Raw genomic sequence first — 27,563 nt, 5'->3', positions numbered from 1 at the left:
CGCTGACTTATTGGGATAAGTCAATCATCGGAGTGCTGTGCTTTGCGGCACCCGATAAGCCCCGAGCAGATCAGATCTCAGAAAGGCGAAGCATTGCTGATCTGCTCGGTGCTTCTCAGGTGCTGCAAAGCCTATCACTCCGCCCAAGTAGCAGAAGTAGCAGTGCTTCGCCTTTCTGAGAATATAGTTCCCAGTTTGTATACGGTTAGAAGATGGCTGTGTCTCATGTGACCTTGTTATTTGTACACGCTGTGACTATACAAATCACAACATGGAAATAGGAACATGTTGGTGTTATGTTGTCACTTATTGGGAGCAGTAGGCTAGGTGGAGCTGGTTACCTTCAGGATCTGTGCTAGGCTAAGCTACCGGTGGAGCCGTCAGACAGAGTTACAACACGCACGGAGATGAGAAGGGTATGTATGGACTTATCTAACTCTGGGGGACACGGGGAATAAGACAAAGTCCCAATAAGTCGTAGTGTTCCTTTTTAACAGTTTTTCGAAACCTCAGTTTAACTCGACTATAATTAGTTCACGTAGGTTTTGAACTCTTCAAACTGCACCCTGCTGCCACAGGCTTTCACAGAAAGAGGAAGCATTCATTTCTCAAGTTTCACGTGCTTATTTATTGCAAGTATTGATGCATGCATCTGCTCTCACAGTAACACAAGACCAGATTATAAGAATGATGGGTAACACTTTACTTGAAGGTATAAGAGTGACATGACACTGTCATGGACACATGAACCCTAACCATAACTTGTCATGACAAAAACAGAATGACACTTACTAAAAGAAGCGCTATGTCATAAACGTTTATGACTTGTTTATGTTCATGACACGTCCATGACAGTGTCATGTCACTCTTATGTAGATACCTTTTAAGTAAAGTGTAGCCGAATGATGTTTAAGCGTGCACTCAGTTCATCGGGCCTCTCTCATCATTTCTGCCGTCCACCAAAGCTCAATATCCGCCCTCTGTCTATTAGTGAAACCTTATACTGTCCCCAACCACAACCACGCTGTTATAATAACAATAATATAATAGACTGAATATAAACCAACGCCCCCTTGTCTAACTGCGTGATATTAACAATGGTGGCATGTAACTAAGTACACTTACTCAAGTACTGTACTTAAGTTCAAGTTTGAGGTACTTGTACTTGAGTCCTTTCTTCTCATTGCACTTTCTACTTCTACTCCCCTACGTCTCAGAGAGAAATATTGTACTTTTTACTCCGCTACATTCATCTGACACCTTTTAGTTACTTTACACATTTAAGACTTTGCACACAAAACGCATGTAGTTTATAAAAGACAATGTTTCATTATGAATTGAACTACCCAACAATATACTTTTTGTTTGACAGAACTGTTTGGTGGTTTTCAGTTTCTAAAATGTGAGGATATTTCTGCATTAAGTACTTTTTTCTTTACTGTTTCACTTCCTTCTGACTTTCTCTTTGACCGTACTCCATATAACACTCTCTCTCTCTCTGAGTCACCAACAAATGCATATTCTCAGTTTCCCTCCCTCCCTCGTCCCTCCCTCCCTCGTCCCTACCCTCCTAAATCTCTCGTGGTCAGACTGGTTCTGACAGGTATCACTGGATCTCGAAGCAGACCAGGAATAAACTCACTTCAGCATTTGAATTTAATTGATTAACTTGTTTTTAAACCTCCATTAAAAAATGTGTTTTAGCATTTTCGAAGCATTGCGTTCTGTCTATTCTGTTCGTCGGACTGAAATAATTGAAGTCGTCTCGATTGAATAAAGGCTGTTTCTGACAGGATGGGTTCGCATAGTATGACTGACTGCACACCACGCCTCACAGATCAGCCAATGAAAACAGTTGTTACATGTCTTCTGTGGCCCTTGGTGTTAGGTGTTTCTCAGACTGGGCTTAAGATTTCATATTTCGAAAAAGAAAAAGCAGGGCGGCGAGTGTCTAATGAAAAGATGCTGTTGAGTTGCATTAATGGAAACGTCGGATCTGGTGTTTTTGCAACTTGATCCATACTGGGGACTAATGGGGGTTTTCCCAATGGGGGGGGATTGACGCGCCGGGCACGGCCGTGAACAACCATGGACAGCCGAGCTTATACAGTGCAAGTAGGCCTGTAATAGGCCTGTTATTACATAATTGTCTAATCCCAATCAGTGTTTCCCATACATAGGTTTTACTTGGGCGCACCGCCCAGGTAGATAACATCCCAATTAAAAAATGTAACATCCCAGTTACATTTTTTCCCGTTGGAAATGCCGCGGCCACACCGCTGTGAAAGCTCCCTGAACGACATTTATCAGGTGTATCGGAGTTGTTTGAATGACAGAAATCTTCAGATGAGATCTTAATGAATACAACGACATGTATAGTAGCCTACAAAACTGTTTACGATCCCCAAAACGCAGATTAAAACACTTAAAAAACAAAAAAAACATCTGTGACAATTAATTGTACAGCAACATATGGAATTGTTAGAGCTCCAAGTTCAGTTGTTTTTTTTCCCCCACTGCACAACACAGCAAGGTAAAGTAGTTTACCCTGATGACGTGGTTGAGGTGTGCTAGTCAAAAACCACAGTAAGAGCCTGTCGCGTGCAGCTCCTCACATCACTGTGGCAGTTTGTACAAGTCCTCCCTAAACTATTTAAAACTGACCCACTGTCCAAATAGCACAGAACATGTCCATATCTGGTTGGTCGGCCCTGTTTTCTTGAAGCTCTGCTAACTTGGTGAATCCAGCACAGAGTTAAGCCGCTGAGGATCCGGCTAAGGGGAGGAGACCAGCACGGGTTGGCCAGGGTCTGCTCAAGCAGGACCACAGCAGCGCTGCGCAACATATGGCTAACCCCCGCTGTGAGACATCCGTGGAAAGACGTCATCGTGGCTTGGCATAGCACGGGGCAGATGGCCTAAGCACCCTGACCCTTAAAAACCATGTAATACTCAGAATATCCCGGCCTCTGTTGCTTCCTTTTACATCTGACTCTTGTAGGACCCCCAACTTAATGAAATTTACTAAATTGCTGGACTTCCTCAATATAAGCAGTGTGGCAAACTCTGATGGTCGAAATTGTCATATCACCCAACCCTAGGGGTGGGGGGGGGGGGAGGATCCATACAGCTTAGTATTGCGATATTTTCCGTGGCAATACTGTATTGATTCACAGACGTCAAGTACCGATCTATTATTATATACAGTATCTGTTGGTCAGTTTGTCTGCTTGACAATCCCATTGTGCAGCAATACAATTGAAGTGAGCTGAACAAACAGAGAAATGTATCTTTTAGATAAAACAGATGTTGACAAAGTGTCCTTTTGGGGACATTTGAAATTGGAAAAGATTTGAAGTTGGGGGGAAAAAAGGTAATAAATTGCAGTATATCACTGAATATTTTAATATGTTTAAAATTAGGGAAGCAGCGATCTGACTTTTTCAGTCCCGATACCGATGCCTGGGCTTTGTGTATCTGTCGATACCCGATACCGATCAGATACTGTTGTTGAATTAATATTACACTGTATACCTTCCTTCCACCGTGAGGAAGAGACTAAAGGCATCAGCCTTTCCTAACTAAACATTACTTTCCTAACTAAGACAAAATAACATAGATGTAATGTATTGAATTCTTATTTAGTTGTACACTCAACTCTTCCAGCATGCGACACACGAGACAGAGGGGAAAAAACTAACAAAACTGGATCTGCTTGTGGATCTGTTCATTTTTCCGATCCCCGAGCCAGCTATTTTGTCAGTATCGGGGCCGATATCCGATCTTAATATCAGATCGGTGCAATATACAAGAAATTAAGCCTACAGTCAGCCAGCTAATCTGCTTCTCTCACTTCATGACACAGGGCTCAGGTTCCCATCAAGAAGGTTTTGCTGAAGAATCCTGGGTAGTGCCCTACAATGGTAGTTATGGTACCATGATACATTTTTCAAAAGATGGTATATTATCAGGTTTTAGAGGTGTTGCTATGACTGCCGTTGAGTGACCGCTGAGCTCCACAGCGTTACCGTCCCCCAGTACACTCAGCACCTGTTACTCACCTTACCTTTACCAACTGCTGTGTGTACACTTGGAGGCTGTAATTCAATATCAGAAAAGGGCTAGTTAGTTAATTATTGATGGCACGTATGCTAGTAATGGCATGAGTGGGCTCATTGGCGCTCAAAGCGTTTAGAACCTGAGTCAACTTGGTGAAACTGATCACTCCTGTAAAAATGCGTCCCGCACATCTTCAGTGACGTTTCTGGAATCATCCGCTCCATGGCTCCTCACTCGGAGCACAGTGGACCTGCTGGGGAATCTGCTTGGTCCAATGTGTGCTGCTTTGGTGGCCTTGCAAGCACATTGTACACAAAATCAGAATTCGCTGCAGTTAACACACTTTTGTACATGGATATAAAGACTACCTTAGATTTTGACTGTTCAACAATGATGCCTTCTGCCTGACCTCCCTTTAAAGATATTAAAATGTTAACAGTTTAAGACAAATGTGTGTACAAATGATTTAATTGAGAGCACAAATGAGTAACTTCAGAGCATGAATTATTCATTTGTGAGTGGAATTTCCCCTTCTCTCCATGTCACTCCATAACTTCACTTGGGCCGACAGGAAATGTATAATTCTTCGTAATACTTCTTCTAAATGCTTCTTTTGGGTGCCACTGGCAGTTCACTGACAGCAGTATTACTGACAAGTTATTTCACATCTGACCTGGAGTAGTCTGGCCCTCCAAATGTTCTGGTGTGTCTCCTCTTTCTGCTGATGAATCTGTACTTGTTGGTAGCTCCCTGGTCACCGGGTGTTCAGCCATGTTAAGATTCTTAACCGTAGGGAGCAAACCTGCTCGGTTCAAAGGAAACGTGTCACGAAGAACTGAGCAACGTTTCATCACTTCGCCAGAAGTTTAAGAAGCGAGATTACCCATCAGTCATTGCACCGCTCTGAAATGACACTGTACATCTTGTAAATTAATCCCATTTATTCACAAGAGAAATACATTTCAGTTAGGGGTGTACGATTCAGAAAATGTCACGAATCGATTCAATATCGATTTTAGATTCAAAAACGATTCTCGGTTAAAAAAAATGATTCACAGTATGTACATGTAGTTACTCTTCCCGTGTGTGTGTGTGTATGTGTATTATATATATATAATTGTCATTGTGGATTTGTTTATTTGTTATTTTAACATCCTGTTATGATGTATGTTGTGTATGTGATTCCTGTAAGCTACTGGGACAATGAATTTCCCCTTGGGGATCAATAAAGTATCTATCTATCTATCATGAGATTGCAGTAGACATACAATTTTTATAAAATAAAATATGAATCGATTTTTGGAATTCTATGAATCGATTTTGAATCGGTAGAGTAATCAAATATGGATCGATTTTGTTTTTTTTTGTTTTTTTTTTGCACACCCCAAATTTCAATTAGGCTTGCACGACTTGATTAAAAAGTCATATTGTGATTGCGATTTACAATACTGCGATATAATGGTATCATGGTCTACCTGCTTAATTACAAGGAAAGTAATACAAAATGCAAACATTTTGAAATGTGTATTTCTCAAGTTGAACATACAAAGTTAAACGAGCATAAAAAGAAATGCATAAACAAAATCCTTTTAAAAAATGAAATAAGCCGTAAATCTGAGGTAGTGATATCTACGTTGGTGACGTTGCAGAGTGTTCCAAATGTAGGAATTTTGTTGCGGAAAGTTCCCTTCAACTGACATTCCCTAAACAAGGAGCAGGGAGTAGGGAGCACTGTGGAACGGAACGCAGCTGTAGTCTGGTATTATACTGACAGAAAAATGAGAGCCCTGCTTTGACACCACTAACAGTCATGTCTCTCTTCCCCAGCCTGTGGAAGCCCTCCTCCCTGAGCGATGGCCTCACCAGTCTCAGTCTACAACTCCAACGCCCTGGACACACACATCTCCAGTGTGAGTGGACTCATGTGTGTCTGTTTGCTATGTCTGGTGCATCTGCAACGGGGCAGTTCACCTGCGCCAGCTAGGTAGTAGGGGGTGTAAATCACACGTTTTATCACGGTACAATATTATATCAATTCTTTGGACAACAAAACAATATTTACTGATATCGCAAAGTCTGCCACGATATGATTTTGATTCCCCCCCGGTATATTGTGTAGCCCTAGCACGCGCCCATATAAAGAGGCTTAGTCCTCGATGCAGCGGCCCTTTGCTGCATGTCACCCCCCCTCCCCTTCCAAGTCTAAGCTGTCCTGTCGGAAATAAAGGCCTAAAATGCCCAAAAGCCAATCTTTAAAAAAAAAAAATTTTAAAAATGTATCGTTCACACAAAGTCGATGATAAAAACGTATTTCCTTTGTGGTCCTTCTTATTAAAATGGAACGACTGAACACTTTATTGAAAGCCCAGTGCGCACTGAATGGAACTGTACAGAAGAAGAATAGACTCATCAAAATGCCAATAGTCTGGCTCTGAAAGGAGAAAAAAAAATACTTAATAAACTAAACCTCCAAATAAGGATAAATGGCAGCAGTGTGGAATTTAGTTGCTAAGCTCTTTAAATCCTCCGTGTCACAGCTTGTCAGTTCAACGTCTTAAAAAGGAACGGTGCTGTGTTCATGGTGTCTCGTCACACTGGCCACTACACTGGCCACACTAAAACTGGCAAAAGCAAACTTGCTCTTTCTCTTCCTTTTCCCCTTTTGTGGTTAACAACAAGGAACAATATACAAAAAGGATAAAAAAAATACAACAAGAGTTATACTAATAATAGTAACATGCACTCTACAAATGCCATTATTATTAACACAGGTAAAAAATATGTATACAGATGAGTGGTGTGCGGATGACGACAAATGGCATATTGCACAGTAGGAGGTGACACAGAGTAATAAATAAATTTGCATAGTGCAGAATTTCTTTTTTGAAAGTGGAAATACAGCACATACAAATCAATGCACATACACATCGAATCAACACACACACCCATAAATACGCAACGTTGTAATGGTGAAAAAGGAGTGATAGGGCAGCTCTAAAGGACAGAAAGTAACAAAAAATGACAATGAAAAAGATGATAAAAAGACGCCATCACATAAACGCAAGTCCTATTGAAGTGTGTTTTTAAGAAGTGATTCAAAAGAAGTCTAATAGGTGATTTAGTCTATAATTAGTTTTTCATGTCTTGTTTTGTTTGTAGACCTCCAGAGAGTCCCTGAAGATGGAGTTGTTAGCGGATGTGTCTCTGCTGCCAGGGGAGGAAAGAATTATCGGTGAGTACATGTAGCTCAGTCAGTCCCACTCTTCTGTCGGGGGAGCCGCTTGTGTAGCTGGGAGAACAGCGCTGCTGTACATCAGGATCTAGCGTCTGAATCCGTCTGAGGGGTCCAGAAGTTCAACTTCAACTTTATTTGTGCCCCCGAAGGGCGACTGGGTGTGCAGCAGGTAGCCTGACCAACCGTTAAAAACTGGAACCCAACCGTACAAATGAATCCTAAGTGCTGAGCGAGGTGCATGGGTAGCAGTATCAAAGTAGCCTACACAGGGTAGGAAAAATGCATATCAGCCTTACAAAGATGACACAATATAATCAACAACTACCATCGTCAACAACATCGGCATCTATTACATTACCAACCCCTTTTTTTGTCAACGTGTCTCATGTCCTCAGCACATATTCAACAGACTAGAATATACATAACCACCCAAGAAATGAAGAAAGAAGTAAAGTAGCCACCGAGTTCAAGTATGACCAGTATTCAAGAGGGAAATGGCTGCAGGTATAAAGGAGTACTTATACCTGGAAAAGGAACTGCTATCACACCTGGGACTGTTCTGTTTGTCTGTCTGTTAGCACTGTATGCACTTTCATCTACCCTAATCCCTTATGCAACTTTTTTTTAACTTAAATCTATTTTATTTTATCCTGGCATGACTGTTTGTGTTTTTAATGATGTGTTATGCCCGTCAATGCGGAGCTAATAAACTATTCTATTACTCCTGACAGGTGGACAGAGTTACATCAAAAACACACCGCGTTTAGCCCGCGTAGCGTAGATACGTGCCTGATCCATTCGTGCCTGGCCTTCTCTCTCTCTCTCTCTCTCTTTCTCTCTCTCTCTTTTTCTCTTTCTCTCTCTCTCTTTTTCTCTTTCTCTTTCTTTTCAAACACACAGTCGACCTGGGTATAACCCTGATTGGCCATCACGTGTGAAAGGGGTGTGAGAGACGGGTAGCAGGTTTTCAATATTACACAAATTCAGGTATTCAAGTATTTGGGGACTGCGGAGGGTAGTAGGCGGGTGAGCCCAGAGGTAGACTGGAAGTTAAGGTCTATGCTCCTGTCAGTTGTTTGCCAGGAAATACTTCCAGCACGTAAAACCACTTTTTATTTTTGTTTTTTTTACATTTCTGTGCGTGCACAAATTAAACAAATAAACATCATCAACATGTCAATCAGTGAGCTTTGGAGGTATTGGTGGGTAGAGCTGTAACAATTCCAAATGTTGCTCTACAATTAACTGTCTCCGAACACAGTGATTGTGATTAACAATATAATTGTCTCTTTCAGTCCAATTCTAAAAATATGTATTTATGTATTACTTTTGCAAACAAATTAAAGTTTTGAATGAATCCCAGGATACATCTTTTGGTTATATTACTGTCATGTGACCCAGATCATGTAGTGACACAGGTACACAGCCTATGAAGTAAACCACGCCTCTTTATTATCATAAAACATTGTATTTTTAACACTGTCATAACACTGTCAACAGCCATACCCCTTAGAACCTTAGCTAATGTTAGCAATTCATTGTGGTTAAACAAAGAAATGGTGATTTATGTAAAAAAAAACATTTTTATTTAATAATTGTTACAGGCCTATTGGTGGGTGTATTTTTTTAACTGTGGAGAGGGCGATGCTAGCTGTTGCCACCTGTTTCCGCTCTTTATGCTAAGCTAGGCTACCCACACCCTGTCTCCAACTCTGTATTAACACTTAACATGAGAGTGATATCAAAAACTATCTGCAAGAAAGCAAGTGACCTAATTGGACTGTCGTAGCGATCGTCACCATGTTCCTAGATCAGACCAATTAAGTGAGTACAATTCTGTTGTTACGGACTGAATGAATGAATGGTGGCCAAAACTACTGTAAGACATCATTAAATGCTGATGCATTTGAGACGTTTGGCTGCAAAATGTTTTTATTGTTGTGGAAAAATGTGTATCTTAAACTTTAAGCTGCGGTCGTCTCTGAGGATCTCTCTCTCTGGACAGTTTGCTCTACTGAGTACAGTTTGACACGCCAGATATGCTGTCACCAGTTATCAGTTATTCATCAGTTATTTATGACTCAGCCAGTCAATATTCTCTGATTCTGACCGATGTACCCCCAACAGTGAATCCATCAGTTGACACGTGATTTAGATGCCAGTTACTGAGTGGACCTGTCCTTATTAAACACTCGGAGGAGATGGTATTTATAGCCTCCCTTTGCTGCACGGCTCTCTTCTCTTTTTCTGCTTCCTCTTCTCTGCCTGTGTCCTGATTTCTTCCCTTCCAGTACTCACTGCTTACCAACATATCATGGTGTCTGAACCAGAATACCAATGTGAAAAAAGGAACCTATTCCCTCATGTCTGATCTTACAGAAAGGCGCGTGAAGCAAATCCATAAATCATGTTCCTATTCATCTGTTTTCAGATAAAGAAACCATGTACATCTGTCCATTCAGTGGAGCTGTGAAAGGCAAAGTGTTGATCACCAACTACAGACTATACTTCAAGAGCTCAGATGCTGTAAGTCCCATTACACTTGTTAAATGTTTGGTGTAACATTGGATTTTATTCCCCTTTCATTATTATATTTAATGTTTTTTCATCCATCTAATAAAGCGAGACGTATATGTACGCTTTTGTGTCCGTCTTTGGGGGGAACCTGCACTCAACACACAGCGGTGGGGGGGGGCCCCGCCTTTGACTCCAGTACAATTTTTCCTGCTTCCAACGTTACATCCAACGTTACATGATTGCTGGATATACCAAACTAACTTGTCTTCCCTTTCCTGGAGCACGAGCGGATAGTTGAAAGGAACATTGCGACTGTTGTGTGGAATAAGGTTGGGGGGGGGGCGCTACGTAACGCTGGCTTTTCAGTGTCTATTATTTCGCTGACAGTAAACTCAACAAAAAGCCATTTGCCAACACTAAATATCAAACTAAAGCCAGACACTCTTCTTCATGACGTCTTTCTGTCTTTCTTTCTTTCTCTCGCTCTCTTTCTTTCTCTCTTTCTCTCGCTCTCTTTCTTTCTCTCTTTCTCTCGCTCTCTTTCTTTCTTTCTTTCTCTCGCTCTCTCGCTCTCGCTCTCTTTTTCTCGCTCTCTTTTTCTCGCGCTCTTTTACTCGCTCTCTCTTTCTCTCGCTCGTTCTCTCTCTCGCTCTCTCTTTCTCTATCGCTCTCTCTTTCTCTCTCTCGCTCTCTCTTTCTCTATCGCTCTCGCTCTCTTTCTTTCTTTCTCTCGCTCTCTTTCGCTCTCTCTTTCTCTCTCTCTCTTTCCTTCTTTCTCTCGCTCTCTCTCTTTATTTGTCTGTCTGTCTGTCTTTCTTGCTCTCTCTCTTTCTTTCTCTCTCTCTCTCTCTCTCTCTCTCTCTCTCTCTCTCTCTCTCTCTCTCTCTCTCTCTCTCTCTCTCTCTCTCTCTCTCTCTCTCTCTCTCTCTCTCTCTCCACACACACACACACACACACACACACACACACACACACACACTCCTGTTCTGGTGGTTGATTAATGCAGCTAGGTTCTGATTAGCTCTCATACCGTGGGTATGGAGGACAGAACATGACTTAAGTCTAAATAAATAAATAAATGCATAAATAAATACAGGAAAAAATAAATAATACAGGAACAAACATAAATGCTGAAAAAATGAATGAATAAATAAATGTATTAATAAATAAATAAAAGAATAAATAAATAAATGCTTTAAATATATTTCAAAATTTTTGTTCACCTACTTTTATTTATTTCTGTGTCCATATAATCTATTCTAATGAGGTAGGAGGTCTTAACCTCAGTTTAAAGCAAAGATGATTGGTCAAATCGGAGAGCCAGACAGAAGCAGATGATCCCCGATCTCTAGCGAGTCTTCCTGCCTGTGTGATACAGATCTATCCATTGATATTTGCTTACTGTCAATAAATGTGTCTCATAGAAATGATCATTCTGATTAGCCGTAGTGGTAATTAATAAGGGAAATATTGAACAGAGCGGAGGTGCTGTCAGCTGCTGCTCCTCTGTGTGCATTTAGGCAGATGCTATCCCCGCTACCTGAACCTGAACCAAAACCTTGTAACATTTTAACCGTAGGGAAACGGATAGACGGGGGATCAGACTTCGACAACGCCGGTGTGGGTGACACGGCACTGTGTTTAAAAACAGCTGTGCGTGCGTGCGAGATGAAAGCCATCAACTGGTCTACCAGCAGTGAGGTTAAATAACCCATCTCTCTGTGAGCTGCTGTTCTCCTCAGTAATTTAACTCATCGTTCCGGAAGGCGTTTTGACCTTCGGGAAGTACAGGATGTGGTTTGACAAAGCCAACAAGCCTCCCCACGGGGTGTGGGAGAGTTGGGAGCGGCGTTTTGACATTTAGTGTGACTTACACTTCCCGAGGACATCATTTTAGATAGTCCATCGCGAATAAACGTCCAGACATTGGCTCACAAATCCCAGCAAAAAGACGCTTCAGAGCTTGCCTTAGAATAATCAGGTTTTTGACAGGTTCTGATCCTACAGTGTCACACAGCATTTTTTGTTCATTGCATGCCATTTTGCAACACAGTAATCCAATTCATTGATTTGATATTTCAATATTGATCCAGCTGACTACGATGTGCTACCAGTGCGCTACGAGTACAAACGTCTGTCTCTTTAGCTGCTAAATGCTCCACTATGTTCACCAGCTAGCCTCTAACTGTGCCTGCCTGCTGTTTGCTGCCGAGCAGGTCCAGGAGTGCACGGTGGCTTCATCAGAGCCTTTTCTCGGAAAAAGAGCGGTGAGGCTGAACCAAAACAGTGAGCAGAAAACCACTACAAAGCTCTCCCTCCCCCCTTTTCTCAGCCTCTCCCTCTCTCTCTCTCTCTCTCTCTCTCTCTCTCTCTCTCTCTCCCTACATACTGTACATGGAAAAACTAGTTTTGCTGTGTACGTGTGAAGACAAAGTCAGTAACAAATGAAATGCATCATTAAAATAACATTTTATTTAGCTGTCGTTAATTGCAAGGCAAATACATTCACAAGGGAATTTCACACTTCAGAGACGGAGCCAGTCCGGCAAAAATAGCCCTGCCGCGTACAGATAGCCGGGCAGGGAAAAGACCCCGGATCAAGCGCATGCACGCACGCACACGGAGATGCAGGGTTTTGTCTGATTCCCAACGCACTTGGATTGGAAGCGAGATCGCAAACTGGTTGCTTTCAATTCAGTAGCAGAGTCACTTGTGCAGAATAACAATGATTAATCACGTTCAGACATGCCACTGCACCAGAAACCTCTCCTTTAAATGCTCAGTAGGGAGCAGATTACATTTTTAGGAACAATTAAGTTCCGTAATGTCTACAGGGGGGAAAAAATCTGTTGATTGTCTCTTCAAATATCGATCGATGACGCCATTCGGCCTGCTGAAATTAGCTTTTTTTTTAAGCTGTTGGAATAATTAAGCTGTGGATCTCATGTCTCTGGGTCTATCTAAGGTCACAAGTGTGGTGTTGTAGAAGTTGTATACGTTGTCTCCTTTATACATATGCAGAGGGACAGGGAGAGCATTTCTTTTGAGTATTATAGTATTTTATACTGATAGTAGAGAGTACTTTCTTGGTTGATGTAGTTGTTGGCATGTGTGCTTGTTGGCGTATGTTGTATTTGGTGTGTAAGAGAGAGTAACAGCATGCTGACCCTCTGCTTGCTGTAGGATGTGGCGGTGACGCTGGACGTTCCTCTGGGTGCCATCAGCCGGGTGGAGAAGATGGGCGGGGCGTCGAGCAGAGGAGAAAACTCCTACGGCTTGGATATCACCTGCAAGGTGTGTGTGTGTGTCTCTGTGTTACTCTGTGTCTCTGTATGTCTGTCGCTGTGTGTGTCTCTGTATCTCTGTGTATGTCACTGTGTGTGTGTGTGTGTGTGTGTGTGTGTGTGTGTGTGTGTGGGTGGGACACCAGGTGCCCTGTGGAGTTTTCAAAACAAAAGTTTCAGTTCAGTTTACATTCAGCATTGCTCACCAAAACCCTAAGCATTATGTATAACAAAACATAAAGACACACACACACACACACACACAGAGCGCACACCGATCCATCGTGCTACTAGAGGTCAAATACTCCACCGGGCGCTTCTGGGTAATGACAGCTAGCAGTAGCGGTGCTCAGCCAGGCATTACCGGGGGGGAATATCTGACTACTGTAGCAATAAGTTATTTTTAACAACTGACAGTGTTATAGCAGTTCAATGCTGAATCTGTGGAATGCTCTTTTAAGATTAGTGAGTTTCATCGGCTTATAAAGTCATCCAACAATCATGCTAATCAGCGTCCATGCTCACAGCAATCGCCCATATGTTTTTAAGGACATGCTTCTGTAGTTTGGAATATTATCTTAGTGTGTGTGTGTGTGTGTGTGTGTGTGTTAATCTTCCCCTCAGGACATGAGGAACTTGAGGTTTGCCTTGAAGCAGGAAGGTCACAGCAGACGAGATATCTTCGAGCTCCTCTTCAAATACGCCTTCCCCCTCTCACACGGTCTGGTAAGGCAGCTTTTAACTTCTGCTGCCATCTACTGACGAGCAGATGACTTTTCTTGAATCTGGGCCAGCGAGGGAATTTATTTGAAAGATGATACAGATGTAGCCTTATTTTCTCAGATGGTTTGTTAATACACTGATTGGAAAAAGCACAAGGAACACGATGTACTGTATGCAGAGATCCCTTTAAACGGAAGGCTCCGCTGCCTCATGAACACTGAGTGTATATAATGCATCAAACCATGTAAATCCACCCAGTATTGGCAGACATTTTTCTGCTAACAGGCATCCTCCATTTGTTTCAATGCCCAGTATTCATGCAAATGCTGAAGTAGAAATGCAGCCCCCTCATATGCCATGACACGCAGCTACCCGCCCACACCACAGCTACATCTGCTTGGTTAATATTTGTGCATGCTAAAATATGTGTGAGAGTCAGTCTTACCAGGGCTACTGTCGTTGGTATGGGCCAGTGGAGACGATGAAAAATCCTCACATTTATTCTGCCATCTACCTCCTGGCTATATTGGACAACAGCCAAGCGAGCAGCATTATAATGCTGGCACAGGCTGTTTATAGCGCCTGTGCCTTGCACAGTTATTTCAGACATTCACATTGTTCATTTCCTGTATAGACGGTGTTAGGTCACTGACAATTGGGGCACTTCTATCTGGCAAAAACATGAGGAGGATAGCCTTCACTACCAAAGGAGCATGTCATTAGGAGCCAGCCAATCACAGACCTTTAAATGTTTCGTGCTCTGCTATCGGTAACTGGAAGCTAAATGTTTTGATATGTTTGACTAGGTTCAGGTGCCAACAACTAACAATTGAAAATAATAATAAAAATACATAGTCCGACAAATAATCACTTAGATAATTACAATTTCGCCTTATCTAAACAAAATCAACAATTACCAGTCACACGCCTTAGGACCTTAGCTAATGTAAGCAATTAATTGCAGTTAAACAAAGAAAATGCGATTTTATGAAAAACAAAAAGGAAAATGATGCAGTCATTGTTACAGGCCTGTCCAGGTGACTCCTGTTTGTCTGTTGTGGAACGTTGAGGGGATCGTGAAACGAACACAATTACAGTAGGGAAGGTGCTTCCTGATCTAGCTTCTCCCCAGAATCTGACAAAAAGATGACTCGTGGTTGGTTAAGGTCACTGTTGTTCTCTCCCAGGATCACTGTGCTGCTGCTGTAATGTGTCTCTCTCCACTCCATCCAGCCACTGTTTGCATACGTGACTCAGGAGAAGTACGCGGAGAACGGCTGGGGCATCTACAAACCCGTAGAGGAGTTCAGACGCCAGGTAAGGAGAGAGAGAAGTGCTGCATATTACACTACTGCTTTCTTTATTATGGTTTGTAGTTTTGTTTTATGTGTGAAATGTTTCGTTCCAGTTGGACAATTTTTGGGTTACACTGTCGTGTTGTGGCTGCTGTAATATGTTTTTTCTTTATTTTGTGTAAAGTAGAGCATGTTGAGTGTGGACATTGGACTGGAAGCTGTGGAGGAAATTACTTTTATATTGGTGTCCTGTAATTCCGCGTGGCATGGCACTTAAATAAAATATCATGTCATATAAACCAATGAAATATAAAAATCAATATAAATAAATATAATAAGGTGGAACTATTAACGCATACAAGGTTATTGCACTGATAAATAAAATAAATTACTTAAAATACTCATCAATTCTGTCATTGCTACTACTGTACATCACTTTGTAGTGTAGGCGTGTTGTGAAAACCCAACTACAAGTGAAACAAAAAGTAGAAAGTGTATAATCCTGCAAGAAGAGCGTTCCGCTGTTTCAGTGAGTAACCGATGATGATCCTTGTCTTTTTGCAGGGCTTACCGAATAACAAGTGGCGTATCACATTCATCAATAAGAACTACGAGCTGTGTGACACCTACCCCACCGTGTTGGCCGTACCCTTTAAAAGTAAAGAGGAGGACCTGAGGAGAGTGGCTGCCTTCAGGTCCAGAGGACGCATACCGGTGAGCACAAGACTGATCTCTGTAAAACTGAACCATGTTATGCATGAGTTTCACATTTTTCCGTTTGACATAAAAACTGTAAGTGTCCACTTACTAGCATTTAGACAAAGTTATGTGGCATGACCAAGGGGGTAAGCCAGCCTTTGGAAAGCATACCTCCTATAGGGACATTCTGAGGCTAACAAGCCATCGCCATTGACTCCCATTCATTTTGGCGTCACTTTGACGGAGAATAACTTTACATCTGAAGCGTTTAAAGACTCTATTTGTCCGTTGTTTATTTCTAAAGAAACACGACAATGTATAAAAGGCTCCATTACCTTGTAGCTCACGTTATGGCTCCGTAGCAGACGTTTTTATAACAATAGGCTAACGATTGTGTCATAACCACGAGACTTACTGTCGCACAGTAGAGGAATTATAGTACAGGAGAAGCTCGCAGGCAGTTTCAACTTACATTAGCCATTATTACAAGTTTAATTACTAATGTTAACTAGCATTTTAGTTAGCAATAATTAGCTTGTGCCTATGTTATCTCCTTACATATCCTTACCTACGCTCTCCGTCTCTGCAAGATTCGGAGTGAATGCGGTACAGTTGTAGAATGTCTTTCACATCTAAGCTAAATTGGTTTTGCAACTGAAATATGCCAAATCGACATTGTTTCGAAATCGAATCGGTACCTTGTGAATCGGGAAATGAGTGGCGATGCCCGGCCCAAGTCTTTCACGACTGTCACCCTGCAAGACTTTGTGGCCATCACGAGCTAGCTGACAGCGAGTGAGTCCGAGTCCTCCAGCACTGACTGCTCTTTGTGCCTCAGGTTCTCTCATGGATCCACCGGGAGAACCAGGCCGTGATCTGTCGCTGCAGCCAGCCTCTGGTTGGCATGTCTGGGAAAAGAAACAAGGACGACGAGCGCTACCTGGAACTGATCCGGGAGGCAAACGACACCCCCAAGCTCACCATTTACGATGCTCGGCCCAGCGTCAACGCTGTGGCCAACAAGGTCAGGAGGGACAGGAAGTTCTCTCGGGGGTTAAAGGGCTGGTTGGACACACACTGCGGGCATGTATTTGGCAGTTCTGATATGGATTAGATGTTACGGCATGATGATTTCTCTTTTTAAGGAGCGAGAAATGGGGGGAGGGGGGTACAAATAATGATTATTTGCTTTATCAATGAATTTGTCCATGATCATTTCAATTAATCATGTAGTCATTTGTTGTGAAAGTTCCAGACAATCAACCAAGCCAGACCCTCCTCTGCAGCGCTGTGGAGGAAGGTCTGGCAATGCGAAACCAACACCAATGGGACAAGACTGTGTATCATCTCCAAAGCAACTCTTTGTACTTCTGTTCCAACTTCCAACTTTCAGGCTTTTTTGCAGCTGGATATCATTTGTAGTGTCTTGAAATAGGAACGAGGATAGAGAAAGTGAGTCGCTTGCTACAGTTGCATTTCATTTCATTTGACGAAACGCCAATCGGCATTTTATTTCTCTTGATTCACTGCTTTGTTCTATTGCCGCTCCCTCTCTTCTCTTCGGTCACTCTCTAGCTCACTCAACCACATACGGTGCTCGCGGGCGCTCGTTGAGCCTCCGTCCAAAACCCCATTTCGACCAGCTGAAAGTTTGTAGCTGACTTTCCAAGCCGACTTCTCTATTGGCTGTTGAAACGGGTGACGATCCTTTTCGTTCTAAAACCAGCGTCTGGAGACTCCACCAGCTGAGTCGCAGCGATGCCATCAGCTGCTTTGAGTCGAGCTGAGCCGCGTCGGTTCAGACCGCTGAAACTTTCCCCTGCGACGTTATGACACGGTTTTGTCTCGTCGCAAGTCTTTGGTCTGAACTGGGCAAACCATGAGAGCACACCTCCTGTTACTTTAAGGATTGAATACCAAGGGTTCATTCAGCCTTGTTTTGGATCTTAACGTCGTTGCTTTCCCCAGGCCACAGGAGGAGGCTACGAGGGTGACGAGTACCAAAACGCAGAGCTCATCTTCCTGGACATCCAGAATATCCACGTCATGAGGGAATCCCTGAAGAAACTCAAAGACATCGTCTACCCCAACGTGGAGGAATCCCATTGGCTGTCCAGTCTAGAGTCTACACACTGGCTAGAACACGTTAAGGTAAGAAAGTTGGTGCACACATGAATCCACCTCCAAATGTGGTTTTTGCGATCCAATCTCAATGCTTCGCAAGAGAGTTTTTACCTGTACTTGGAGCACTCAGGATGGATGGTTAAAAACCAGGCCAGAACAGGCCCTATGTGGACATCATCATTATTGTAATGTAGTATTGTTGTCATCGTCATTACTCGTTTTCGAACAAAAGGTCCAAAGCCTTGTCTAAACAGTGTCTTTGTGTGTGCAGCTGGTGTTGTCGGGAGCCATCCAGGTAGCAGACAAGGTTTCCAGTGGGAACTCGGTGGTGATTCACTGCAGCGACGGCTGGGACCGCACCGCTCAGCTCAGCTCTCTGGCCATGCTGATGCTGGACAGTCACTACCGCACGCTCCGAGGATTCCAGGTCCGTCACCGCACAAACACCATGCTGAAAGGAAACTGCTCATCCACACCAGAGCAGCGCAGTCATCATGAATTGCACCTGTGCCGTGGTTTTACTGCACTGTACAGTAATTAAATGTCACTTCTGAAAGCTTCAGTGAAATTAATGGACCGAAAGTTAAGATTAGAGTTGTGGTTGTTGTTTTTTTTTTGTGGCTTCAGGTGCTGATTGAGAAGGAATGGATCAGCTTTGGGCACAAGTTTGCCTCAGTAAGTAACTCCTGTCTTTAGAAAGATCTGCTTCAGAATCCATGTTCAATACTGTCAGATATTTTCAAGCAATATTCAAGTTGTTCAGTTTGATAGTTAGTTAACCTGTGTGTGTGTGTGTGTGTGTGTGTGTGTGTGTGTGTTGTGTAGAGGATAGGTCACGGTGACAAGAACCATGCAGATCAGGACAGGTCACCCATCTTTGTTCAGTTCATCGACTGCGTATGGCAGATGACCAAACAGGTATGTTTAACACATCTGTATCATCTCATGTTGGGATTTAACCTCCCAAGGCATTTCTGTGGGGCCATTATTGCAGCAAAACTATTTGCGAATGTGCGTGGAGAGTTGTGCAACTGTATCTCAATCCGTGTGCGCGTAATCAGATTTGTAAACGTGTAAAGAAATCTCCAAATCTGTATTCCGATTTGCTAATGTTTTGAGTTCTGTAAATGTGTACATAGATCTGTGCAGGCGTAGGGACATCTCTCAACTCAGCAGGCCTCTCAATAGAGCTCAACAGTGTGGTTCCGGAAGTAAAAATCCCGTTCATTTTCACCATAAGGATTTAGATTATCAGCCATAACGTCTCTACCATCCGAGGTAGACTGACCACGAGCTCCGTGGTTGTGATACAAACGTTTCTCTCTCGTTTATGGTCACGAATCGTCTCGTAGCTGCTTGGCTTTGTTCCAGGCTTAACACTCTTTATATAGAAGCATGTAATGAAATGTAAATGGTGATATTGAACAGGGAAAACCACTTCCAGAACCAGGGCCGTTAAAAAAAGTTGAGCTCTATTGGCCGTCTTTCTGCCTGTAACTTTTTGCTACACTCCTGCCGTGACAGAGATCTGAACGTGTGTGTGTGTGTGTGGAGATTTGTCTGTACCGCTGTGCCTCAGTAGCAGTACGGCAGCAGGTTGTGGGTGCACGGACCGCGTGGACGTTTTCTTCTTTTTTTTATTTTTATTTTGGTTCATGTAGATGCAGCAGCTCAACGTAAAAAGCAGCTCAAAAGGGCTGAATATAAATCTATACAATGGAGGTTGTGGTGATTCATATAGTCTCGGCCGATCACATCCCTGCTCTCGTAGCTCTGAAACAGCTGACCCGATAGGGAGTTCTGTGCTCTGATGCCTGCAGGGATCTAATGAGCTGACTGAGAAGCTGTTCATACAGTAGAAGTGCAGACTGATGCATTCGGTTGCTGAGACGTGTTTAAATTAAACAGTGGGTCTACATTTTGAGCAGTATTTTTTGATTGCTGACGTCTAAGACCCATTTTTCACCTGTCTCTCTCACCTGTCTGCGTCTCTCCTCCCACCCGTGCATCGAGCGCTCTGCAGGAAAAATACCGGTCGGAGCGCTGCTTGTGCTGATAATAATTGCACTGCGACAAAAAAACGAAACACTATTCGTGGTGCTGTTCAGTGCTGTGACCGCGTGGAGCATCCAACGGGTATATATAAGATGCCCTGACGTAAATCCTCGTTAGGACAAACAGCCCTTTCTGTTTGGGGGATCAATATGTGGAATTCGTTCTCTACTGAACTTAAAAACGATCCTGACTGGGATCATTTGAAACTTTGATTATGAAGAGGGAGCAGTCATGTAGTCGTGAATAATCTGTTTATTCTCCTGTTATAGCTCCTGTTTTATGGTGGTTTAATGTATTTGTCTGTGTTTTGTATTGTTTTGTCTGTGTTTTGCATTTTGAATGGATGTACAGTGGCTTCTATACGTTTACACACCACTGCTAAAGATGACTAAAAAGAGGAATAAAAAAAAATCATCTTTTGGAAATTGATCTTAATGCCTTAATTGAAAAAATGAGGAAAAATCCAACCTTTAAGGACACCAATGTTCTTTGTGAATGAATAATGTATTGTAAATAAATAAATGTTCTTCCTTAAAATACAGGGGACATAAGTCAGTACACCCCTATGTTAAATTCCCATAGAGGCAGGCAGACTTTTATGTTTAAAGGCCAGTTACTTCATGGATCCAGGATACTATGCATCCTGATAAAGTTCCCTTGGCCTTTGGAATTAAATGAGCCCCCCCCACATCATCACATCCCCTTCACCATACCTAGAGATTGGCATGGGGTACTTTCCATAAAATCATCTCTCAATGCAAATCAAACCAGCTTTTAGGCTAACTGAGATAAAACCATGCCAGTCTCTAGTTATGGTGAAGGGGATGTGATGATGTGGGGCTATGTGCATTGCAAATTAGCTTAGGCTATAAATGCTGTGGTGTGTGGCATAGGTCTATGCTACATACATGTCCCTATAAGAATAAACATTAAAAAACAAAATCAGGAATGTTTATCTTAAAGACCAACCCACCGAAGAGGTTGATCTGAGATGACTGAGGAGGAATTTGTAACTGCTGTACTCCTCTCCCCTCATCTCTCCGCCTCTTAGTTTCCAACAGCGTTTGAGTTCAACGAGCGCCTCCTGCTGACCATCCTGGATCACCTCTACAGCTGCTGCTTCGGGACCTTCCTCTACAACTGCGAGAGTATGCGAGACCAGCAAGTAAGACGGGACATAAGACACTGCCTGCTCTGAGTTTCCCTAAAACGTGCACGCAGGATTTGATTTGATTTGTTGGGCGCTCCATGAGCTGGGGCCGTAGCCACAGCTATTCTTCCTGGAGTCCGCTCAGAACCTGTGCATCTATACCAGGGGGATCAAACTCCGTTTCACTAAGGGCCACACTGGGGAAAAAGAATCACATCAAGGGCCAGACATGTACATTTTATTGACATGCATTATTTAATCGAAAAAAGTCTTTTACTGTATTATTGCATGTCTCATATACTGTAGTCTTCTCACGGGCCGGATCAAAATCTTTGAGGGGCCGAATTTGGCCCTCGGGCCTTGAATTTGACACGTGATCTATACATTGTAGAACATAATTACATTAAACGACGATCACGATACGAAAACAACATTCAATACATCACAGAAACAACGATAACACAAATAATAACCGAGACGTAGCAAAACTCGGTAACACTTTACTTGAAGGGATCTACATAAGAGTGACATGACACTGTCGTGAACACATGAACCCTAACCCTAACTAAAAGAAGCGTTATGTCATAAACGTTTATGACTTGTTTATGTTTATGACACATTCATGACAGTGTCATGTCACTCTTATGTAGATACCTTCAAGTAAAGTGTAACCCAAAATTCAAAACACAACACAGGACCTAGTTTAAGTTATTCACATAATGTAGAGGTAAACCTGTATAAACATGATATATCTCTCTCTCTCTCTCTCTCTCTCTCTCTCTCTCTCTCTCTCTCTCTCTCTGTGTTGTGCAGGAGGTGAGGTTGAAAACAGTGTCTCTGTGGTCCCTGGTCAACAGTAAGATGGAGATGTATTTAAACCCCTTCTACACCCCCGAGTCGGGCAGGGTCCTCTACCCCGTCGCCAGCATGCGCCACCTAGAGCTGTGGGTAACATACTACATCCGCTGGAACCCTCGCATACGGCAGCAGGTAGGACCGCCAGTCTGTTCTAACACACTGTGACCAGAGGCCTGTACTACTAAGCAAGATTTGGCGTTAACGGGGTAACTTCAGGTTCAACCCAGGGTTTTGTGTATCACGACGGTGGAGCACTTACCGGGGTTACCGGGTTAAATCGCCGTATGCTGAACACCTAACGTGCTCGGGAGCAGGTTATGTTGGAGATTAGAGATCAACTGGTGTAAAACTGACCAATCCATACTCGGTTGATAACGCCGTCACCGTTCTTAGACGATCCGGTGGTGCTCAGAGAGAGAGAGAGAGGGGCGCTCAGAAAAGTTAAAACATTTAGAGACCGACAACCCCGTCAACATTCCCTGATGGGTATTTTTATGAAATGTATAGATTTTCAGCAGAGGGAATTACGTATAGGCTGTTTGTCGGCTTGTTGAGCCGTGCGTTGCCAATGCCACGCGTAGGTTTGAATTACGTTTTTATATTTCTTATTTGCTCTCACGATCGCTTCCACTGCCAGGGTTGCAACTGGTAATATAATAGGCTAAAGCAACGACAGTTTATGGAAAGCACAAGTGTAATTATGGTCAGATCTTGGTCCTGACTGATGAGGAAGTGATATTGATAAGCGTTGTGATATACACATTTACAGCGTCGGCTTCTTTTTTTGCCAGATTTCCTCCCTGTTTTAGGAAGCAGCGACTGCGTTTTGCCTGTAAAACCGTGTCTGTGTTCTTCATATTTATGTAGAATTACAGTTTGCTCTTCTTATGTAAAATATGCGTCTCTGAGTTGGCAGTTAAGAAGGCATCACAGATTATTGACAGAGCCAGTTCATTAAACAGAACTAGAAGGTTTCAAGAGTCAAGTTGTAATATTTAGAGAAAGAGTTGTGCTAAGAGTAATGCTATGGGAAGTCATTATTTTAAAAGAAAAGTTGTGAAGTGGTGATGTGTTCAACAATAGGTTTCCATTTTCCGTCGTAGTAAACACTCCAAACCCATTGTTTTTGCAGGGATATTTATATATATATATAGAATAGAAAAAACTTAATTTTCCAGCCGAGGCAGGAAACTTGTCTTTCATGTATATTTATTGTTATAGACAGCCAGGCAATGCTCAAACGTTGACATGCCATTTCATTTACTCATTGATCGGAGCACACAACATGCTGTTGGAATCGACCCATCTTTGTCTTTCTTAATGAGATAAATGTGATTAACAGTGCACTAAACCACTGGTTCTCAAACTATGGCACACGTACCACCAGTGGTACGCAAGCTCCCTCTAGTGGTATGCGGCTGGAATCTCTGAATATAGTAAAAAAATACAATAACTAAATTCAAGAACAAAATACGAAAGAAATACTACAACATTTCGAATGAAAATACTTAAAGTATGATCAGTGAAAAGTAATTTACGATGACTTTTTTCCTTACCTGTAGGTTCATATTTTTGTATCGATATCAGCCTGCTACTTAGTCACGTTCATGAACGTCCATAATTACATAGTCGCAGAATGTGATGGCAAGATGGTAAGCAGAGGTAAAATGAATGGTTCAAAAACACTGCAATGGTGGCTCCAAACGGGAACTATTAGGAAGAGAAGTGCAGATGAGGAGGAAAATATTTGGAGCAGCCCTGTTGAAACTACAGTGGACGAGCACAAGTGCTAGTCTTAGCTACTTAAGCAGCGGCGGTGAAGTCTCCACAGCGCCTGCTAGCATCAAACGGTGCTAAACAGTAAGGAGATGTGACCCGAGTTACAGTCAGCTGGAGTGGGACGGAGGAGGTACAGCTTGGCCGTGGCTGACCACAGTCGACAACAATCGACGTTATCAGGAATTAACCTGCCTCCTGCGGGAACTGTCCGTTGCTGAATAGGGTAGGCCTACGCTACCGTCGGCCATAGCGGTGGTACTCGAGAGCCGAATGGTTCCTGAGGTGCTACGTGGGGTGAGAACCAGGGCACTGAACTATACAGTCTCATCCAAATTGACACACTATTTTCTATCGGTTGCAAATGATCGACCATCTTAATGTTGAAATGTCAATGCTCTGAAACTAATGGGAGCACTAACTCTCCAAAAATGTGAAACATTTAGGTTGACCTTTTTCCTTTTCATGACAAATTGCCTTTTGTGTGTGTGTGTGTGTGTGTCCTTGTGTGTGTGTCCGTGTTTGTGTGGGTGGGTGTGTGTGTGTTGCAGCAGCAGAGTCCGGTGGAGCAGCGCTACAAGGAGCTGTTGGCGCTCCGAGAAGAGTACCTGAAGAAGCTGGAGGCGCTGGAGCTGTCTGACTCCTCCCCTTCCTCCCGTCTGGTTAACACCCCCAACACCCCTGCCTCCTCCACGCCGCCACAGCAATACACACAACTGCAAACTCCCCTCTGAGGGCTCATGACACACACACACACACACACACACACACACACACACACGCGCGCACTCTCAACTACACCTGTTGACTTGCACTTATGTCCTCTTCACTCTGATTTCTGTCAGTCTCTAACACACGCAGGGAATTAATGAGTATCGTGCAGTTCTAACTGTTGATAACAAAGAATGCTAATCAGATTTAGATTTGATAGGGTTGTTCTAACACCATAGTGGTGACGATGGTGATTTATGCAATATGTCACAGTATAGCCTTCCACACACACACACACACACACACACACACACACACACACACACACACACACACACACACACATTCGCCATACAAGGAAGCCTTAAAGACATTCAGTGGCTTTCAGTCCAAGGGCTTGAACACACAGGACACCCAGTGGATGCGTAACGGCTTTCACACAGGCTTTCCTCTGTACGCCCTAATCTGATTTGACAGGAACCACCACACAACGTTTAGGTATACTATCTACTATAGGTAGACCCCCTCTTGCGTCCACTCTTTTGTGCTAAGAGAGAAAAGCCAAACGTTGCCCAGTCAGGAGAGAAATAGAGACAATACATTTTCTTGGAAACTAAAACCAATTCAAAGTTTGGATGTCAGAACACTGCTGGGTGTCAGCCCGGCTCCTGCCTACATCCTGCTACACAAGCGTCGGTGTCCTGTGTGAACACAGCGAAATCAAGACAGGCAGTTCTCACTTCTCGCACTTCTTCCTTCTTGCTGCACTGCTTCTGAGTGTTGCCTCATTTTCCCTTAAGGAATTGATTAGAGCTGTCGCGGCGGAGTCGGAGGCTCTGAGCTGCGGCGGTGAACGTCACTGTACGCGTCCAGCTAAGTGTATATATCAAGTGTGTCAGATTCGGATGGATTGATGTGGAATTTGTTGCGTATCACCCGAGGAGGAAACCTAGAGCTGTCTCGGTCACATGTGTTTTGCCGCCGCTTTCAGCTACGCTCCCCTAAGCAGTATTTCCCAGCTCTTCCTAAGCTATGGCGCCGAGAGCAAATGCAGTTCTCGCCAACTGGCAGAGTTCAGTTAGAAGTAATCAGTAATTACCTTTTTATGAATGCAGCTTTGATAGGGAAGATATTCTAGGGACATGAAGTGGTGCTGGCCTCTGATCCTGGATCACCTCTTGTGCTTGTATGTTCTCACTAAACACAGACCGTGGATGGAAAAAAACCAGCCTGGTCCATGATGGCCTTACCATGCCACGCCAAGATGTTTGGAACCAGTTTTATGGACAGTGAGCAGAAATCAACCAGTTGGCTCTTACTTCCCCTGAAGTACACAATTTGTAATTCTGATATTCTTTCCAACCCCCACCACTGAAAACGCACGTGATCTCATAGCACAGGTGCCTTTTGGACAGGTGTTTTCTTTCCTCCTCATTGTAATTGGATATCATGTGGGTCCGTTTTTACATCAGAAAGCAAAGTTTTAGTCAATAAATAGTTTCTGTTTTTCAGTTATCTAATTGGTTTACGTACCAATACGTAAACCTATATGTTTCTGCCCAGTTACGCTCCAGATTACAGCTTTGTGTAGCAAACGGGCTGTTGATGTCTCCAAAACACATGGAATTATAACTAATAGGAATGATGGGGAAAGCTATTTAGAAATAAGGTGAAGTTATGGGAATTAATCTTGATTGTTTGTGGAAGTAGCAAATAAAAATGTAAATTTCACATTGGAAATTCTATGGAAGACAATGTTTGCCAGAAAAAAACAATTTAGTCAATTGTTAAGGAATGACAAAAATATATTTAAAAAAAAAAAAACGATTTATATGTCAAATGATAGGATACCAGGTTTAAATGATGAGGTTTTTTTTTTTTTTTCATTTCAAAATGGTGAGACAGTGCTATCATTATTTTTGATTCACTGTCTCAAAAGTATGGCCTAGTGTCTCATAATTCTGGCTTTAAGTTGAAATAAAATTGAAAAAAAAATCATTTTACTTCATTTTTATCTTTTTTCTTTTTTTTTCCTGACTCAAATGGGCTTCCATGAAATTCTACAATGAGAACACATGAAAACCAACCTGTCCAGAAAGCACATCCTTTAGCAGTGTGGAGCTAGTGTCTACAGAGCCGTGTGCAGAGTCAACCTCGTGCGTGTGTTGTGTGTTTTTTGTGTGTGGGTGCGCGTGTGCGTAACGGAAAATCAACTAGCCTGATATGACGATTTTGCTGCTAACTCCCAAGGGCTCCCATTTTGGTTATTTTGAGAACATTCGACACGTCTGACAGAAAAATAATGGCTATGTCTATCACAAGTGTATGTACTGTATCATTCAGTCTGTCAACATGATAAGACTGTTTTTACTACAATGGCTCTTGAGTTTAGGTTCTCTGCCACCCTATTCATTCTCAGTCTGGTAGTCCTCAGTTTCTGGCACTTTATCGCAACGTCGGCCACTCAATAAATATCTGGGTTTTATTACTGGAGTACTGTAAGTTGGGGATTTTAGTGTTGAGTGCAGGGCTTTAAAATGACACCTGCCAACCCGCCAAATGTGGGTAAAAATGAACTTTGGCGGTTAACATTGAAGAGTTACTAGCCAATTTGGCTGGTGATGAATAAAGCAAAAATAACACTACGTCTTTCAATCGGCTGGCTGCAGAAATGATTCCAGATTTCACTTGTTTTCTGCCAAGAAATGTAGGCGGTTTTGTGCGTTTGCCTTGGAAACGTACTCTTTATCTGGCAACACTCGTAGTACTAACCCTACATTTCCCATGAACACTTTCTCTTTGAAATGAAGTGGTGAAGTTAGGAAAAAAACAAACCTTTGGCTAGTGGAAAATCTGATTGGCTGGTAACTCTGAAAATCGACTAGCCATGTTGGCTAGGTTAAAGCCCTGGTTGAGTGTGATATTTTGCTGAGGTGTCATTTTGGCAATGCCAGCTGTGGCTTCCATTGCTGAGAACAAGAATGAAACTAATGGATAGCTATTAAAAGGAGCTTTAAGACTGCGGCATTGCTGTGCTCTGGCTCCATACCCAAGGGAAACTGCTCCGTAGATTTTGG

General features: G+C 42.8%; 1 protein-coding gene across 2 annotated transcripts in view; it reads left to right on the top strand.

Moving 5' to 3' along the window:
- mtm1 (myotubularin 1) overlaps positions 1-27,338 on the top strand; it is a 34,112-nt gene extending 6,774 nt beyond the window's left edge. Inside the window, exons 2-16 of one of the 2 annotated variants that reach the window (XM_078276364.1) lie at positions 5,887-5,969; positions 7,219-7,291; positions 9,726-9,820; positions 12,995-13,105; positions 13,720-13,821; positions 15,052-15,135; positions 15,678-15,827; positions 16,651-16,836; positions 17,781-17,963; positions 18,208-18,363; positions 18,564-18,611; positions 18,762-18,854; positions 21,043-21,156; positions 21,955-22,131; positions 24,330-27,338. In XM_078276364.1, coding sequence (XP_078132490.1) covers positions 5,913-5,969; positions 7,219-7,291; positions 9,726-9,820; positions 12,995-13,105; positions 13,720-13,821; positions 15,052-15,135; positions 15,678-15,827; positions 16,651-16,836; positions 17,781-17,963; positions 18,208-18,363; positions 18,564-18,611; positions 18,762-18,854; positions 21,043-21,156; positions 21,955-22,131; positions 24,330-24,509 — 1,809 coding nt within the window. In that variant the 5' untranslated portion in view covers positions 5,887-5,912 and the 3' untranslated portion in view covers positions 24,510-27,338. Of the gene's footprint in view, positions 1-5,886; positions 5,970-7,218; positions 7,292-9,725; positions 9,821-12,994; positions 13,106-13,719; positions 13,822-15,051; positions 15,136-15,677; positions 15,828-16,650; positions 16,837-17,780; positions 17,964-18,207; positions 18,364-18,563; positions 18,612-18,761; positions 18,855-21,042; positions 21,157-21,954; positions 22,132-24,326 lie in introns of both variants that reach the window. The other variant, XM_078276363.1, reaches the window with a different exon arrangement.
- Positions 27,339-27,563: the final 225 nt, after the last annotated feature.

The sequence above is a fragment of the Sander vitreus genome, chromosome 19 (genome assembly GCF_031162955.1).
Source record: "Sander vitreus isolate 19-12246 chromosome 19, sanVit1, whole genome shotgun sequence".
Classification (NCBI taxonomy): Eukaryota; Metazoa; Chordata; class Actinopteri; order Perciformes; family Percidae; genus Sander; species Sander vitreus.
The sequence above is the reverse complement of the archived record's forward strand: the minus strand, read 5'-3'. Positions and strand labels throughout refer to the sequence as shown.